Genomic DNA, 18,489 nt, shown 5'->3' on the forward strand with positions numbered 1-18,489 from the left:
AACCTACTCAGCCTTTATACTTTTACATATACATAGTGCCCAAGGGAAAAAGCTCATATCATATGGATGCTAATCATCATGTTTCTTTGGCCCCAGTCGTACATACATATTCATATATGCATACACATACTATATATATATATATATATATATTATTTTTTATAAATTATTTTATATCAATTTCATCAATATTAATATTAAAAAATAAAAATATATAAAATTTTAAATATATTTTTATACAATAAATTTAAAAAATAATATTATATTATTTTTTATGAATAATAATTTTAAAAATATTTTTTAAATATTATTTAAAAAATTATATTATATGACATATAAATGAAATAAAATAAATTTTTTAAAATGTATTTTATAGATAAAAGTGAAGTGAGTATATAATAGTTTTTAATTAAGGAAGAAGGAAGAAATAAAGTTGGAAAGGAAAGTAACGACCCAAAACGACATGCCGTCAGAATCTGAAGATTGGATTGACTAGTCACAAACTCACAATATCCGCCGCTACCACTGCGCAACACAACACAACCCACTTCTCAATCCCAGTCTTCCCCAAAAACGCAAAACCCATCATCGCCACCTTCGTCATCGTAGACGTCCTCCGTCTTCTCCACCGCCATGGAAGAGAAAGAGAAGACCAAAAGCAAGAACAAGAAGCAGAAGCACCAACACCCCAACGACCAATCCTCTAAATCCTCCTCCGATTTCTCCTTCAAGCCCTGCTCCGACGTCAAGGGCCTCCGATTCGGCGGCCAATTCATCGTCAAATCCTTCACCGTCCGGCGAGCCAGACCCTCGAGCTCCTCAAACTCTCTCTCTACCCACCCGACCCGAAAGACCGCCATCACAACGATCAAGCTTCTTCCCTTCCCTTCCACCACCGCTTACTTGCCCACTAACTTCACCATCCTCGCCCACCAAGCTTGGAACAACCTCACGCTCGGCCTCGGCACCAAAAAATCCAAAGTGCTTCTCTTCGTCTTCGATTCTGTAACCATGAAGGCCGCCGTGGATCGGACCTGGCCCTCCGAGATCCCTCTCGGTGATGTAAACAAGAAGCTCATTCGAGGCCTTTCCGGTTGCGAGATGGCCAGGTTTAAGTTCAGAAAAGGATGTGTTACTTTCTATGTCTACGCCGTTCGCCGTATCGGAAGCTTCGGATTCTCCTCGTCGGAAGATCTCCGAACGATTCTGCAATCCGTTGTTGCTCTTAAGGATTTCTTGGATCATACTGCCATGCTCGCCATGCCTCATCAGAGAACCATTCGTTATCAAGACGCCGTAGCCATGGCTCACTAGCTTCCGCCATCATCGTCTTCCTCTTCCTCCTCCTCACCGCTCTACTGTTAGCCTTTTCTTGCGTAGCTTTTTTTCACCAAAATCATATTTCGTTCCCATCAATAGGTAAATTTGTCAAGTTGGTCCCCATGAATCATTTTTTCATTTTAGTCCTTCAATTGTTAAGATTTTGCAATATAATACCCTTTCCTCATATAGTCTTGAATCAAATCTAACCGTTCTCTTGACTTAATGTGGGTTGTTCATCTAGAATGATAAATTCACATATCAAATTCAACATTGAACTTGTGACTAGTGCTTTGGTTAGATTTGGTGTTAAAACGACATTGTTTGACTTGAATGTTGTGTGTTCATTTGGTTATATGCTAATTTACACCTTAAAAATTTAACATTCAAGTCAACGTAATATTATATTTAATTGAAAATTTGGATCAAGAGATGATGAAAGGGGTGACATTGCAAGTATTTATTGATACAAGGATTAAATGAAAGAAATGATATGTATGGAGGACCAAATGAGAAGTTTATCTGTTTGCAAGGGATTAATATTTTTTTTTTTGGAGAGGCTGATTACTAATTATTGATTGATTTGTTGGTGATTTTGCTTGATGTGTATTAATTCTTTGTTTTTACCTTTTTTTGTTGTTGGAATATTTGTAATTTGTAATTTGAGTATATGAATAATAATGGGACATCATAGCACAACTCATTCGGGTTGCCTCTGTAATTTTTGCAGAGATCTTGGGCACAAAAGAAGCCTGCTAGTTGCTAATTGAAATTTGTAAAGTGAAAATTAAGCCTTTAGTATTTGTAATTAAAAAAGTTAAAAATTATTTTTTATTAAAATAACTGAAACATATTATTTGTATAATATTTTATTTAAACTTAATATAATGTTCATTTTATTTGTTGGCTCATTTATTTTTTTTATTATTGTAAGTAATTATAACATGTCTTTTTCTTTTTAAATTTTTTATCATCGAAATTAGCACTGCAAAGTAAATAGACTTTTGGGCATGAACTATTTGAAGTGAAAAAATCTATGAATTTCATGAATTTTTAAGAAAAGAAAGGAAGATAAAATTTTTTGTTTTATAAAAATAAATAATATAAAAAAATACCATAAATTAACTTCATGGAAATTGAAGAATAACATTTTGCATTACGAAAAGCCTGTTTTTTTAGCGTATTAGTTAATCAATGGGACAAAAACTGTCTATAATCAATTTAATATTCTTAAATGGCACTCTTTTCTGTAAATGGTGCAGGCATTGTTCTAACTTGCGAAGAACTGCATGTGATCAAATGCAATTATATATTAAAATTATTTATGAAATCACAACAAGCAAAATGCCAGATTTTCTCGAAATTTTTTGTTATGTATTTTCTAAGAAAATTTATAAAATATAAAAAAATGGCTAAAAAAAAAAAACCTGTGGCTAAGCGCTTAGCTTTCTAGATTGGTAAGAAAATAGTGTTTGGAAGGATAGAAAACAAAAGCAAAATGAGAAAGCTGTGGTTGACAAAAGAAAGAAGAAAGTCACACTACTTGGCACCCACTTGTGTCTTTAATTATAGCAAGAGAAGGACCCATGAACTTTTGGTTCACAAGTATCATGCACATCTCGGTCTCTCTAGATCCAGCTTTTGCCTCTTTCATTTGTAATAACAAAAGCTGATACACTGAGTAAAAATTTGAACTAATAATTTACAAGGTTGTACATTTAAATCTTATTATTAATGTAAAAATTTTATTCACAAATGATTTATAAATATTTTTGAATTTGAAGACTTGCATTGATCCTAAGGAGTTTCTCGGATTTCAGTTCCTAGTGTTTTGTTTTTTGGTAATCAACTCTCTGAAGATTTTGAATAAAAAAAAACAAAAGAAAGACATTAGATGGGATTATTAAGCTCCACAAATGCCTGTGCGTGTACTGACATTTGTCAGTAACCAGATGGTAACTCAGGTTATAATGATTATAAAAAAAAAAAAGGTTGCACATCAATATTTAATTATTTATATATAATAAAAAATTGTAAGAAATAGTGCTGCGTGTAAATTATGTGCAATGGCGATCATGCTCTGGCTTAAATTGTTTTTAAAAAAATGGTGAATCAATGTGGTCAACCCAATGGGCCGATATCCAGTTGTCTTGGAAGAAGCCCATGGGCTAATTTTTTTTTTTTTATAAAAAATCGTCCATTTTTTCTGACTTAGAGGGAGTGCACTGACAATTTAAAAAAACAAAATAAATTGAACTCACACTTTTTTTTTAATGAAAAAGCTTACATATTATTAGATTACAGTTAAAACACATAATGAAGTCAAACGCTTCACCATATGCAGGGAATCATAGAGTCTTTATTCAGTTCTCGTCAAAGTTGTGAGCACTGATCAAATGTAAATTTAGTTTGAACAGTTTATGTTTAAAGTATTCAATATTTCATTTTTTTAAATGATAGATTTGTATTTTAGGCTAGAAATTATAAGATGATTTTTATTTTGAACTCTACATTTATTAAAATAAAAAATATAAAAATATAAAAATGAAATAAAATTAAATTTAAAGAACTGAAAATCAATTTCAGACAATTTAAATTGATAATGAACACTTCATACACTCATCACTGTAATAAGCATGAAATGTGAATTTGTGATTCCCATGAGATGGTGTGTGTATGTGTTCTTTTTTTTTTTTGGCTATTGCACTTGATATCTTAAAGCGTTTGGATATGTAAATTTATTATCTATCCAATTCACTTTAAACTAATTTAGATTCTCACTTAGGTGGGCTCTCTTTGAAAAGGTTTTACAAGTATCACTAATGAGGCATGCTTTGCATGCTTAGCTGCGCTACTGCATACTTTAAGACTTGAATATAAGAATTTAGGTTAAGCTATTTAGTCCCTAACCACTTGAACAAGTGTCTTTTGGTGAGATATCATGTGTTTGTAACTTGAGAGTTAGGATTTTCATTGGCGAACATACATGGTTGAATGTTTAAATCTTATTATTAATGTAAAAATTTTATTCATAAATGATTTATAAATATTTTTGAATTTGACGACTTGCATTGATCCTAAAGGGTTTCTCAGATTTCAGTTCTTAGTGCCTTTTGTTTTTTGGTAATCAACTCTCTGAAGCTTTTGAATTGAAAAAAAAAAAAAAAGACATTAGATGGGATTATTAAGCTCCACAAATGCCTGTGCGTGTACTGACATTTGTCAGTAACCAGATGGTAACTCAGGTTATAATGATTAAAAAAAAAAAAAGGTTGCACATCAATATTTAATTATTTATATATAATAAAAAATTGTAAGAAATAGTGCTGCGTGTAAATTATGTGCAATGGCGATCATGCTCTGGCTTAAATTGTTTTTAAAAAAAAATGGTGAATCAATGTGGTCGACCCAATGGGCCGATATCCAGTTGTATTGGAAGAAGCACATGGGCCAAATTTTTGAAAAAAACATCCTCCATTTTGTTTTGACTTATAGGGACATGCCCTGACAATTTAAAAATACATAGTAAAACCAACTGGTGTTTGTCTAAATGGTTAGAGATTTAGATAGCTTAACTTGAAATTTCGTATTTGAGTTATAGGGTATGTAGTCGAACAACTGAACATACAAAATGTGCCTCGTTAGTAGTACTTGTAAAACCCCATCAAAAAAGGCCCTACTTATGTGGAGATCTAAATTAGTTTGGATTGAGTTGGGCGGGCAAAGAACTTAGGATATCCAGACATTCCAGAATGCCGGGTGAGAAACCAAAAATAAATACAAAATAAATTGAACTGACAATTTTTTTTTAATAAAAAAGCTTACATATTATTAGATTACAATTAAAACACGTAATGAAGTCAAACACTTCACCATATGCAAGGAATCAAGTCTTTATTCAGTTCTCGTCAACGTGTGAGCACTGATCATATTTAAATTTAGTTTGAACTGTTTATGTTTAAAGTATTCAATATTTCATTTTTTTTAAATGAAAGATTTGTTTTTTAGGCTAGAAATTATAAGATGATTTTTATTTTGAACTCTACATTTATTAAAATAAAAAATATTTAAAATATAAAAATGAAATAAAATTAAATTTAAATAACCAAAAATCAATTTCAGACAATTTAGATTGATAATGAACACTTCATACACTCATCACTGTAATAAGCATGAAATGTGAATTTGTAATTCCCACAAGATGGTGTGTGAGTGTGTGTGTGTGTGTGTGTGTTTTTTTTTTTTTGCTATTGCACCTAGTATTTTGAAGCGTCTAGGTATGCTGAATTCATTATCCACCTAATCCATTCTAAACTAATTTAGATTCATACTTAGGTGGGTTCTCGTTGAGGGGGTTTTGCAAGTATTATTAGCAAGACATGCTTTGTATGCTCAATTGCGTTACTGTATACTTTGGGACTTAAACATAAGATTTTAGGTTAAACTATTCAAGTTTTTAACCACTTAAACAAGCATCCTTTGGTGAAATATCATGTGTTCGTAATGTGGGAGTTGGGATTTTCATTGGTGAAGTTAGGGTATGCGATGGGAAGAAGAATGAGTTAGGGTCAGATTTCCAAACATAAGCCCATGGGCTACTAAACAAACGAATAAGCTGGCTATTTTTTAAATTATTGCTCACATAATGCAAGAAATATTTGTTATCACATTGATAAAGACTAATCCAATTGATAATAATTTGATCCATAATTTATAAAATTATAAATTCAAATCTTAATATTAATGTAAGAATTTTACTAATAAAAAAAACTCGTTAAACATATTAACACTTCTAGTGATTTGATATTTTCATATCTAAAAACACAAATTTGTAAGTAAGATTTGTTAATTCGAGAAGAAAAATGATTTTCAGTTAATGACACATCTCACAAGTTATTTCTTCACAAATTAGCAAACTTCACTTGAAATTTTTTGTTTTTAAGGTGGCAAATTTTTGTATAAAATACAATAACATTGTAAGATTCATAGACTAACCCCCCTGGATAAGATAAAACTTATTGTTGTAGCATTGTATGAGCATGCATGTTAGCTTGGGTTTACTTTTTTGATGCAACTTGTTGCTGTTTTCAAAATTTACAAAGTAACAAATCTCACTTGACAATTTTTTTCAGGGTTGCATAAATCAAAATGAAAGTGACAAACTTTTAGAACAATTTATTTTTGGTCCTTATTTTAAACTTTCAAATATTTTGGTCCTTATTATGCCATGAATAGTCCTAATAATTTTAAAAAATTAGTCTAAAAGATTGAATATGATGGAAGGAGCTAATTCCTCATAATTTAATGAATTAATATTCAAATCTTTTAAAAGATGTACTCCTCATTTAATGTTTGACTATATTTTAAATATGATTATTTTTAATAGGATAACATTTGTAAAAAATTAAAAAAATAAAAATTTACAAGTAAGGTTCGCTAATTTGTAAAGAAAAAATTGTCGTATAAAATATATAATTACTTAAATATCATTTTTCTTCATAAATTACCAAATCTTACTTGTACATTGTAAATGTATTTTGAGCATTGCAAATAAGGGTATGAGAATAGTAAATTATTAAAATGATAATATATTTAACAATTTTTTTCTTTAACGAATTACACTTGCAAATTCTTGATTACTCATTATGAACTCACATTGACAAATTTTTAGATGAATTCACCGAATAATTTTTCATCCTTATTTTAAATTTTTAAATATTTTAATCCTTTACATTCTCTGTGGTTTTAATTGGCGAGGCCCAAAACAAGTCTTTTTGGTCTGGGACCATTAATTATTAATTAATTTTAAAAACATGACGTATATTTTAAGTAATTAAATTAAATTAAAATAATATTAAAAAAAGGAATATCGAAATGCAAATGCACAAATGCTTTGCCGAAGACAGAAAAACGAAATAGAAAAAACTCGAGGTCGAGGGGAGGAGTCAAGATTCAACTGCGTCGTCCACTACCTCCGTTGCCCTTCTCCCCCAACTTGTTAGGGTTTCGAGTGCTGCACTTTTCCTTCAGTTCTTTGCGTCCAATGTTCAATCCCCAAATTAATACCTTTTTCTGATCCAAACTGGTTTGCTTCAAATGGTATTTGTCTGAATCCAACAATTCAATGTAATATTTTAATCCCTCCTTAGTTTCATTGTGTTAACTCTGGAAATCTTTCCTCTTCTGTGGTTTCATATTTATCTCATAATGTGATTAGATGAATAAATTGTGTTCGATTTGTTCTTTTTCTCTGTTTCCAGCTTGTATGGAATGAATGATAAGTTCACACATTTATGAGCTTTTCATGGTTTTGTGCTCTTGTTATTCTTGAAGTTTGTAGTTTGAAAATTCAAATGGGAAGTTCTGTTTCCTATTTATTATTTTAAGCTGCATGCTTTGCTTACTTTGAAGTTGCCGATTGTTCTGGAAAAATGCATATGCGGAATGGAAGTGGACTCTCTCCCGTGCGAGAATGTGAAGTGCGTGTCAATTGCCTGATTATCCTCCATCAAATTGATCCAAATGACTAGCTGTTTTATGGAAATATCGCCAATTTTCTCAGTATTTATTCTTGGCATCTTCTTCCTCATTTGAAAATCCAAGCTTCATCCTATATTGCTTCTCTGATATAATATTAAAACATTGGAGTTGATTTTTATTATAGTGAACCAGGGCTTAAGCATTTTTCCTCTTCTTGAAAAACGACCAGATCATAAAGCTGTTTTTGGAAGAAAAGTTGTCTCATCCTTCAAATCTTCATATCAATCCAACGAAGGAAAGTTAGACAATTGACACGCAATTGAGGGGGATCCGCATCCTATGAGGGACAGCATTCAGCATTCCTTAGATGAGGACCAATAGGACAATTCATAAAAGAGCTTACTCTTTTTTATTACGTAGCGACTGACAGTTGGGTTATACAGTGACCCACCCCGCCGAATATGATGTTTTCACTACAAGGTATTTTGGGTATTTCACTTATTTTGCTGGAACTGAAAATGGATAGTAAAGTTATCTCAAAACATCTTTCAATTCAAAGTATGATTTAACATCTGCAGATTGTAGGGCATATGTACGTTTGATAGGCTAACAACAAATTGTTTTGTATTTATTAACTGCATTGACTTAGATATGTTTTTAATGTTTGAATGTGTATGATCCATGCCATACCAAGGGCAAACCTACTTCTTATTCATAATGTTGACTGTCAACAGTGTAGGCAAACCTAGTTCTTACGTAACAAGGGCAACATATATACAATAACTACAGCAACCCGTACAGCACCCAAAGGAATGGAATCTGTGTGGACAATGATTGATCTTTTTGTGATCTTATTTCTGATTGCAATAGTAGGATTTGCCTCTGCAATAATCTTTGAAGCATATAGAAGAAGAAATAACCATGAGTATGTTCACTTAATTTATTTTAAAAACATGCAGTTATTTAATCTGTTTCTTATTGTAATCTTTTATTATAACAATAGGCATGTTGAAGGTGCGGCCATTTTTGAGGATCCTAATTCATTGAAACAGGTAAACCATTTACTTCTGTGTTAAATGAATTTCTCCTTTTGGTGTTTAGGAGCATTGTAAGGCAATAAGCAATACAGTTGAGTGATAGGAATCTAGAATTTATTACTATGCCATGCTCTTGCATCCTTTTTTTTCCAATGTTACTGTTCATTTTTACTTTGCAGGTATGGCCCAATTATTTTGGTCATGCAAAATTTTGGAGTGTTCTGCTTTGCTGGCCCTACTGTCCAAGGGCCTAAAATATTTTTGGGACTCTTAATTACTCCGATTAATGTTTTAAGGAAATGTGAAAAATAAATATAATAAATCTATAGCAATCTATACTATTCATAAGTAGTTACTACTGCGGCTCATTTTTAAAACTTTGTGCAGGTGAGTAGGTCTATATGGAATGAGTTCTAGGCTAGAGTTTCTATACTCTATTGGCCTAAAAGTCTGAGGTGCATCATGCACCTTAAGTGTCAGTTTCTACAATTATCAAATAAAAAATATCTTAGCAAACACTTTATCTTATATATGCTTGTTTTCTGGGGTAATCTAATCAACATTTACACAAAAAAGATAAAAGAGCGATAAGGCTACCAAGTCCATTGACTGTTACTTATCTTGTTTGGTCAGGATTAACCCATTCTGAAGTAGCAATGAAAATAATGCATAGCTATTAAATAACGCACAACATTTTGAAGTGAATCAGAAGAGAAGTATATGTAATGGAGTGAATGAACTTTTTGATATTTTCTTGGTTTTGCTGGATCGCTTAGGTACATAGCTTAGGAACTTCTTTGACTCATTTTATGTGCTCAACTAAAAGATTTATGGCTCATATTGGAGTTGCTACTTGCAGATAATTGGATTGATTTCCCAATTTTATGCTTGAGAGAGAAGCTAGTCTTCCTTTTAAGATGTTTTCCTGATATGTTTTCTGGTGAAATTAGTTCGTATTTTATGTCCTTTTCATGTGGACTAATGTACTTATCTTTTTCATAAGGATAGCACATGGAAAAAGCAAAATGCGATATCTGAACTATCAAACAATGAGTGTTAACAAATTTGAAATATAATAGCTTGACTAGGAAAAACCATGGCATTTAGCTCATTCTGAAGAATCTGTGCCCTTGTTGATGCTGTGTGGTGTGTCAATATGACAATATCTATAGAATGCATACACCTTTTTCCCCCTCTTCTCACTATGGCCACTTATTCTTTGTTAAAGTTTTATTTTCTTTGCATATTCCTATATAACTCAAAGGAAGTTAATTGAGAACCCTTATGAATGAAGAATAATGAAATTTTAACTTTGCTATACAACTATCATGTGCTAAAGATTATTATAAAACCATTTGCAGGCTTTAATTTAATTGTGCAAGCTTTTAAGTTGAAAGGGCTTCTGACATGCTCTCAAAGCCTTGTGATCAAGTGGTTATGAATTTGATCCATTCTTCCAAATCACACTTCAAGCCCATAGGCCATTGTGTGAGTGAAAAAGAGATTGTAATAAAAATATGCATTGGTCATAATTTAACAGCTTAAAGTTTTGAGTTACTATCTCTTTGGCAATATATATTAACTGCTCATTTATAAAAATGATAGACTATTAAACTTTCAAGATGAAGTATGATATAAGCAATAAACTACTCATATTCACAACAAAAATAAATTTGGCTGCATTAAGGATCACATGGGAAATGATGTGTATAACTTATTCTGTCAGTTGAATAATTATTTTAAGCATGCCCATCAAATACCTATAAGTCGGAATAGAATGATTGTTTACTTTCATTTTCTTTTATATATGATGTTTTTTACTTGGATTTTCATTTGTGTAAGCTGTGAAGTTAGGTAATATATTATTAGGATGAATGTTTGATATATGAGTTGGGTGGGTCTTTTGACTGATTCTTGCTCTGTATATTTAGGTTCCTTGCCCACACATTGTTGATCCAGCTACAAAGTATATGTCTTTAATAATTCCTGCATTTAATGAGGAGCATAGGCTTCCTGGAGCTCTTGATGAAGCTATGAAGTAAGTTAAAGCAGGCCTTTTTATCAACATTATGATTTCAACAAAAGAAATTTGGCTCGATTATTTTAGCTTCTAATTGGTCCACGTTGGTCTTCCTTTTATTTATTTTTCTGCTATGTATGTGTTGTAAGATACAATCAACCTATCTTATGAGTTTGCTGATGTGTCTGTTAATTAGTATTGTTGAATTGGTTTGCATGTCACTTGTCACTTGATATGGTATTAGCAACACATTTATTCCCCTGCATTCCAGTCAAAAAAGATCCAAAAAGATCAGTGAGATAGATAAGCAAAAGTAACTGACGGGGGAATTTATAATTCGTAGAAGATAATAAAACATTTAAATATCTATGCGCTTATTTTATTATTTCAGATACCTATTCTGATGCACTTGGTTCCTTCAAGCATGATTACATATTTGTGTAATTTGGTATTTGTTAGAATGGTGTGTTTTGCTATTTAAGGTATCTTGTTCTGAGAAGTAATGAAGTCTCTCCTGTTTACGGGCTATAGCTGAGAATTGCTATGTGGAACTATAGTGATATTTATACCTTTACTTTGTAGTTATCTTCAACAGCGTGCCTCAAAGGATCCTTCATTTTCATATGAGGTATTACCAGTTTCTTTACTTTCATGCTCAATTGAAGCCTTATAAGGAATAAGAGTTTTTGATTGCATACTTTCCCTTAAAAAAATAAATTTAGTTAGATTCAGGTTCATTATGCTAATTTAACAACGATATAGAGTCATGTATAGAAGATGCATGGTCCATGGAGAAAAGCAATGAACTATAATAGTTTTGTATTTCATATAATTAGTTGATTATCCCTGGAAGGCTTACTGAGTTACTGACAATATCTTTTAGATGATATTGTTTGAAGCTCTGAAATGGTAGGTTGAAGTGACTGATTTTACATAACTCCTGATAACTTTGAAAAACCTCTCTGCATTCTGCTATTCCAGCTGGTGTATCTCACTTCTGATGCATAGTCAGTTTAATGTTTATTTTTAAAAGCTTTACCTGAGGAGGCAATTTTCTTCAAACAATGACATGTATACTCAGTTTTATGATAATGGGTTGGGTATGGCACTCCCTACTGTTAACCCAACATTTTGCTGGGAAATTAATTAAGCACTCACATATATATGTGCACTGCTTAACTGTCCACTCTCTACTCAGGTGCATTGAGAGCTTTGGGGTGGTTAATGGAAATGAAGTTTAGTTTATCATAATGCATGGATGAGCACATAGTGTTTGCGGAAACACCTACAACATGTTGCCTAGGGTAACAAGGATAGGACTTTGTTCAATGGACTCATCGCACGTGCATGTTACACAAACTCACTGGTATCTGAGAGACCAATCCTCACCACTCTCTCCCATTCCTTTTTCATACCCTTGGCCCCCTCACTATTCTTAATTTCCTGACATTCTTCTTGGGTTTCCATGTTATTATCCTTCCTCCTAGTGTAAGCCTTATAGGGCTTGGCTCTCCTATCATAAGTCTGACCCTCCGGCCACTTATGTCCATCAATTTTTTTGAATTTTTTAGTGAACTCTCTTGTATTTATTTTGAATCAATGTATACCTGTGCAGGTTTTGATTATTGATGATGGAAGTGCTGATGGGACTAAAAGAGTAGCATTTGATTTTGTGAGGAAATATACAGTGGACAATGTGAGGGTTATTCTTCTTGGAAAAATCATGGCAAGGGAGAAGCAATCAGAAAAGTGAGTTTAGTTCAAAACAATAAAAGAAATCTCTTCTTATATAAGGAATGTCTGCACATCATACTCTGTGCTCAATGACAATTTATTAATGCTTTTTCTTTCTAAAAGCATTGTATTACTGCAGGGAATGCTTCATTCACGTGGTGAATTACTTCTGATGCTGGATGCTGATGGAGCAACTAAAGTCACTGACCTAGAAAAGCTTGAAAATCGGGTTGGTGCAATGCTTTTGTATCTGTGTTTCTCATAGGTTTGCCTATAATCACTATTTTTATTTCTTCTGCTATACTTTGATATGCAAATCGTTTTTAATTTTTGTTTTTTTAACCATTCAGATCCAAGCTGTTGCAAAACAAGAGTTTAAGAGTGGAGATTCAGCCACTAGTGATTTGAGCTTTAGAATATCTGATGTCCCTGTCGCTGCTTTTGGTTCAAGGGCTCATCTGGAGGAGAAGGCTTTGGCTACAGTTAAGTCTTCACATTCTTTCTTTATTTTCTTTTAATCTTTGTCACATTTGTCATGATCATCTTGGTTAAAGTATTTAGCTTTAATATTTCCAGAGGAAGTGGTATCGTAATTTTTTGATGAAGGGTTTCCATCTTGTGGTTCTCCTGGCTGCTGGTCCTGGAATTCGTGACACTCAGGTAACTTCATTTAATTTTTGACCTCAGTCTGACACCACAGTACTCTTATGACCTATTGACCTGTATATGATTCTCTCTGTATCTAGTGGCTGGCCTTCTAGAACCTTCTTCAGAAATGATTTTTTGCATGTTGATTGCCTATCAACTTTAATATGGTTAAGTACAATGCCTGTCTTTTTGCCTCACGATGGCGTTGGTTTTAATTGCTCATCTGATTGACTCTGTACTTACAGTGTGGTTTCAAGATGTTTACTAGGGCTGCAGCTAGAAAGCTTTTCACAAATGTGCGCTTAAGGAGGTAATGACACCTAATATCTACAGAACACTAAAGCTTCTTAAATTATTTTAAAGGAATAGATCCAGAAATAAAAGAAGATTGGTGGTTTTACTCGTTATAATTGCTTGTCTTCCAATCTTCTGTAACCACCTCTTTTGGTTTGTATGCCATATTTAAGAAGTGTATCTGAACCTGACATCAATATTCTAAAGGTCTCAATAACATCTCCTTGATATAATTTACTGAATTACTGAATGCTTTTTTTTTTAAATTTTAATTTTCTGGTACTTTTTTGTTGATGGTGTTAGCATTTATTCTCTGCAGGTGGTGCTTTGATGTTGAATTAGTCTACCTATGCAAATGGTTTGGGATCCCAGTTTCGGAAATTTCTGTGAATTGGTCTGAGATTCCAGATCCAAAGTGAATCTCCTGAGTATTCCTAACATGCTTTGGGAGCTTCTGTTCATGTCTATGGGATACAGGTCTGGTATGTGGAGAATTTCTGCATGAGCTTTTATGCTGTACATAACGGTAATTTCCACATCAGATATAGAAATGCTAAAATTATCAGGAAAACCTAGATTTTATTCACGCTCCTTAAGTCATTTTAAGACTTTTTGGGGGCAAGAATTATATTTAAATGTTTGTAGGGGAAACCGTATAGCCTTTAAGACTTTTTGTTGGGCATAAGGTCTCTAGAATTTTTCCGGCGGTTGCTATTTTCATCTCTGAACGAGTAGAAAATTTGACCTGTTCATAATTGTTTGTGCTGAATTGGAGGAAAATATTCAATAGGATAAGAACTGTATGTAATTAAAAAAAATTCCTATCAAACTAATCATGCAATCAGTTGTTGCCAAAAGCATACACACTGATGTTATTTTAAAAAGACAAAAAACTAGCATTTTAACTATTCCCTATATTTAGTATTATAAGATATATTTCTTAAAGTTCTTAAAAAAGTCTTTTAATTAAATAAGTTATGTTTTTTAAAGTTCTTAAAAAGTCTTTTTAATTAATGGGTGTAATTAATATGATTATTTAAATTGATTAATTAAGGATCAACTTGAAAAGTAATGTAATTTTAAATGTTAATAATTAACTTATTATGAGCGTACCTTAGATAGAAGTGTCTCCGTGAGTCACAAATTATGGAACTTGAGGGATTCTTCCCAACCAAACGGGGACCAGACTTTATGTAAAAGGATCTTCACGTGTTCACACTTCACAACCAAAAAGGCTGGCTTCGAAGTGTCAATGCTACGACTGACAAATTGACAAACTAATTCAACTTTGTTGAGGGCTTTTTCTTCAGCTTATTTTATGCAAAAAAGACTTGATTTTTTAAAAGAAATTTGTTTTACAAGTTTTTATGATAGTTGTTTAAATTTTTAAAAATAGCAGAATTTGCCCCAAACAAAAAGCAGATTTCTGATTTTTTTTGTCAAAAAGTTACTCAAAAATAAAAATAATTTAATTCAGTATATAAGAGAAAATGTTTTAAAAAGTTGGAATATAAAAATATATCATAAAATTTTAAGATAATAGAATAGACAATTATTTTAATAAAACAAAAGTAAGAAAAATATCGTTTTTTATTATTGTAAGTTTGTAACCAAATATAAAATGATGTCAGTTTTTTAAAAAACTTGTATAAAAAACTCGTTTTTAATAAAATCTTTAAATTATGTAAAAATTATTTTTTTAATTTTAAATAAATGGACCTAAATAACTGACAACTAAAGAGTTTATTAAGTACTTTTGAAAAAGTTTTTAAGCTGGTTGCCAATCTTAAATAACTACTTGTAATTGATTTTTTTTTAATTTATAAAATGTAAAGTTCAAATCCCTGTATATATATTTAAAAAAAAATGAATTGTGAATATGTTATAAAAGAGTTGTGAATCCCAAATTTGTGTGGCCTAGAAAAAGCCCGAATTTGTATGTAACACTAATTTTTTTAAATAAACTTACAGTTAAAATTGAGAAAAATAATAATAAAATAAAAGAGTAACAAAACAATAATAAATGTTAAAGAAAGTTACAGACACGCAATCTAGGAAACGCCGCTCTAGCAATGTCTTGTTCTTGTCTCAGAAATCAGAATCTTCCCGGTGTCAGCCCGAGGTCTCTCATACACAAATTCAAAGCGTGATTTGCCCTGAAATCTGCAATTTACACAATCTGTGTGTCCGAATTTGGGTATAGTCTAAAATCTTAAATTTTAATTACCAAGTAGAAAAAACTATTACTCTTTTTATTTTAAAAAATTTGAGTTGTATTTCACAAGCTCATTATGATTAGGATATGCCTGTAAGTTCAAAAAATATTTATAAAATTGCTCACCAACCATGTTCTTACATTATGAGCGAGATTTGAACCCACAACTTAGTGAATTATAGGTTAAATTTTTATTAATTGTACTTTGTCTTTGAATAAAAAATATTATTCTATCTGCTTCAAAATATATGAACCCTTTAACTACCTTACGAGGACTAAGAAAAATAATAACTTAAAAAATGATATAAATCATTAAATTAAAATGGTAAAAAAGTTTATCAATAAAAGTTGGTCTAATTAGTGAGAATTTGATTTACAACCCACAAGATCATGGGATTAAATTTCGTTGCCAATATGAGGACTTTGTTGATGGGTGATCTGTAAGTACCTTTATAAGTGTTCTTTAAACCTAGAGGCATGTTCTGACTCTAGCTCATGCTCAACTCACCTAAACTTTTTGGTCTAAAAAAATTATCACCACTTTCCAATATTACATTATAATAAAAATTCATACATTTTAATTATTTTTAATTTCTTTCTTACATAATCTCTCTTGAAAATATAATTAATTAACAAGATCATTTATACAAAAATTGGAATAATACAATTTTTAATTTCTCAAATTTGTCTTAATTATTAATTTGGTCCTCTAAAAGTTTAGAAAACAAAAGAACAAATCACATTGTAAGGAATTATCTTGATAAAAATTAAACTCATTTGAAGATTAATTTGTTCACATTTAGCTACACATATGTTGCTCACCGCAAGTGCACGGGTCGTATCAAGTAATATAAAATGAGTAGAGTATCGTTCCCTCGAGGATTTGTTTAGAAAACTATAATCAAGCAAAAGACTAAGCAAATTTGATCAAGTTGAGCTACACATAGTTAGGTGAAATGGTTTTGCAAATGAGATTAACTCTAGAAAATAAAAAAAAGAAATTGATTCACAAACTTCAAACACAATTTAGGACCTAGGATTATTTACCCCCCTTGCATTTCATAACATCAAAATTACCTCCTTTCATAAATGCTTTTAATGAAAATAACTGCTAACCTAGGGTTCTAAAAATACTTGGACAAGCTCTCTCAAGTTATGAACAAGTGTTTAGTTAAATTAATTGCATAATCTCTTGTTACAATTAATAAAACTCAATTTTAAAAACCAACCTTAATGTGGCTATGTAAGGCTAGCAAGTATATCTCTATCTTACTAGCAAAACCATCCATTCAACATGCAAATATCAAGTTCTTACACAATTTTACCCAAGTTCTACACTCAACCTAGCCCTCTCAAGCATCAATTAAGTGAACCCAACATCTAAATGGTGGCCAATCATGTAGAAGCATTAAGGAAAGAGTAAAATAAACACATATATATCATTAATCATAAAAAGAGAGGAGAAATATAGTGTTAATCCATACAAGGGTTCCAAATAATCCTAGAACAAAGGATTTAGCTACTCATAATCATCCACAAGCTACAAATATACAAAATAAGTGGATCCATTTCAGATTACAAGAGAGGAAAGGGAAGAGGAATAGAAAAACCGAAGAAAATGAGCTCCAAATGCCTTCAAAGCTTCAATCTCTTGATCCCAACTCTTCCAATGCCCAAACCCTAGCACAACCAAGCTCCAAAAGTGTCTAAAAGTCTGAAGAATGCGTTCTGGGTCGAGCTCTCAGCTTATATGTGTCCTAGCCAACTAATTTCTGATAAATGAAACGCAGCGTTTTTCTAACAGCGGTGAAAGTCGCGAACGAAAGTCACGACTTTGGGACGACTTTGGTAGTTTTGCATTGTTTTTACAGCTAACGAAAATCATTCATTTTGCTCTTGATTTCTTCATCCAAAAGCCTTCCATAAACATCCACAAAGCTCCAGAAATGCTTCTAATCAAAACTTCAATTAAAATAACATGAAATTAGGCTAAAAGTATCAAATTAAAGCCAAGAACACAAGCTGAAAACAAAATGCACATTTTCCTAATTTGGACAATAAAAACATATACAATTGAACTAAAATGGATTAGAATCTAAGAAAAATGTGATGAAATAACATGAACTTCTAGATGTTAACACACCCCCAAACTTAAATTTTTACTCGTCCTCGAGTAAAACAAGTAATAAAACAACTAAATTGATCAATTATTCATCTACTAAGCATGTATGAAAGTATCCTTACTAGTTGCTCTAAATATATATCAAAGAGGATAGCAGTGAAATATAAAGGAATGCCCGATTCACAAATTAAGATCATGCTTTCCAACAATTTAGAAATGTGTGTGTGTGAGACCAGAGAATGATTTTCCTGCAACTATCAAGTCAAAATGTAACAACTCAATATGCATGAAACAAGCTCAATATCAAGACTTCATATGCCTAAACTCTTTTTCTCTCTCCACTAAAAGATCACTTCACATAATTCAAAATCAATGGGACTTTGTAAGCTTGTAGCGTGGCCGAAGATTTTGGGCTAATTGAAATGAAAGGATGAATGGAATTTAAAGAGCTTGAGATAAATGACAATGAGAAGCCAACCATTCCATCCTTACTAGCCAAATACTTTTTCCCAAACTTATCTCAAATACCATTCCTTGTACTCCAAATTTATTTATATTGAAACTCTTTTTTTTTTTTACAATTTTTTCATGTATATTTCTATTTTTTATACTTTTTTTA

At 31.7% G+C, this 18,489-nt stretch overlaps 2 protein-coding genes across 2 annotated transcripts; both read left to right on the forward strand.

The window, feature by feature from the left end:
• Nucleotides 1-514: 514 nt before the first annotated feature.
• LOC129293020 (uncharacterized) lies at nucleotides 515-2,038 on the forward strand. Its single transcript, XM_054930818.1, has one exon. It carries the CDS (start codon nucleotides 634-636, stop codon nucleotides 1,312-1,314), a length of 681 nt encoding a protein of 226 aa, XP_054786793.1. The 5' UTR covers nucleotides 515-633; the 3' UTR covers nucleotides 1,315-2,038.
• Nucleotides 2,039-7,230: 5,192 nt separating this feature from the next.
• Nucleotides 7,231-14,288, forward strand: LOC129308382 (uncharacterized). Its single transcript, XM_054949481.1, is given in 13 exon segments — nucleotides 7,231-7,446; nucleotides 8,535-8,725; nucleotides 8,804-8,852; nucleotides 10,769-10,875; nucleotides 11,440-11,485; nucleotides 12,473-12,572; nucleotides 12,575-12,606; nucleotides 12,731-12,820; nucleotides 12,942-13,073; nucleotides 13,168-13,251; nucleotides 13,485-13,549; nucleotides 13,853-13,938; nucleotides 13,941-14,288. Coding segments are annotated over 12 exon segments (1,002 nt in total). The 5' UTR covers nucleotides 7,231-7,446; nucleotides 8,535-8,612; the 3' UTR covers nucleotides 14,039-14,288.
• Nucleotides 14,289-18,489: the final 4,201 nt, after the last annotated feature.

The sequence above is a fragment of the Prosopis cineraria genome, unplaced genomic scaffold, assembly GCF_029017545.1.
Source record: "Prosopis cineraria cultivar Desert tree isolate PC_DT_omini unplaced genomic scaffold, ASM2901754v1 PC1, whole genome shotgun sequence".
NCBI classification, from domain to species: domain Eukaryota; kingdom Viridiplantae; phylum Streptophyta; class Magnoliopsida; order Fabales; family Fabaceae; genus Prosopis; species Prosopis cineraria.

Coding starts and splice junctions, on each gene's coding strand:
- LOC129293020 (XM_054930818.1), top strand. CDS start 634: ATGGAAGAGAAAGAGAAGACCAAAAGCAAGAACAAGAAGCAGAAGCAC.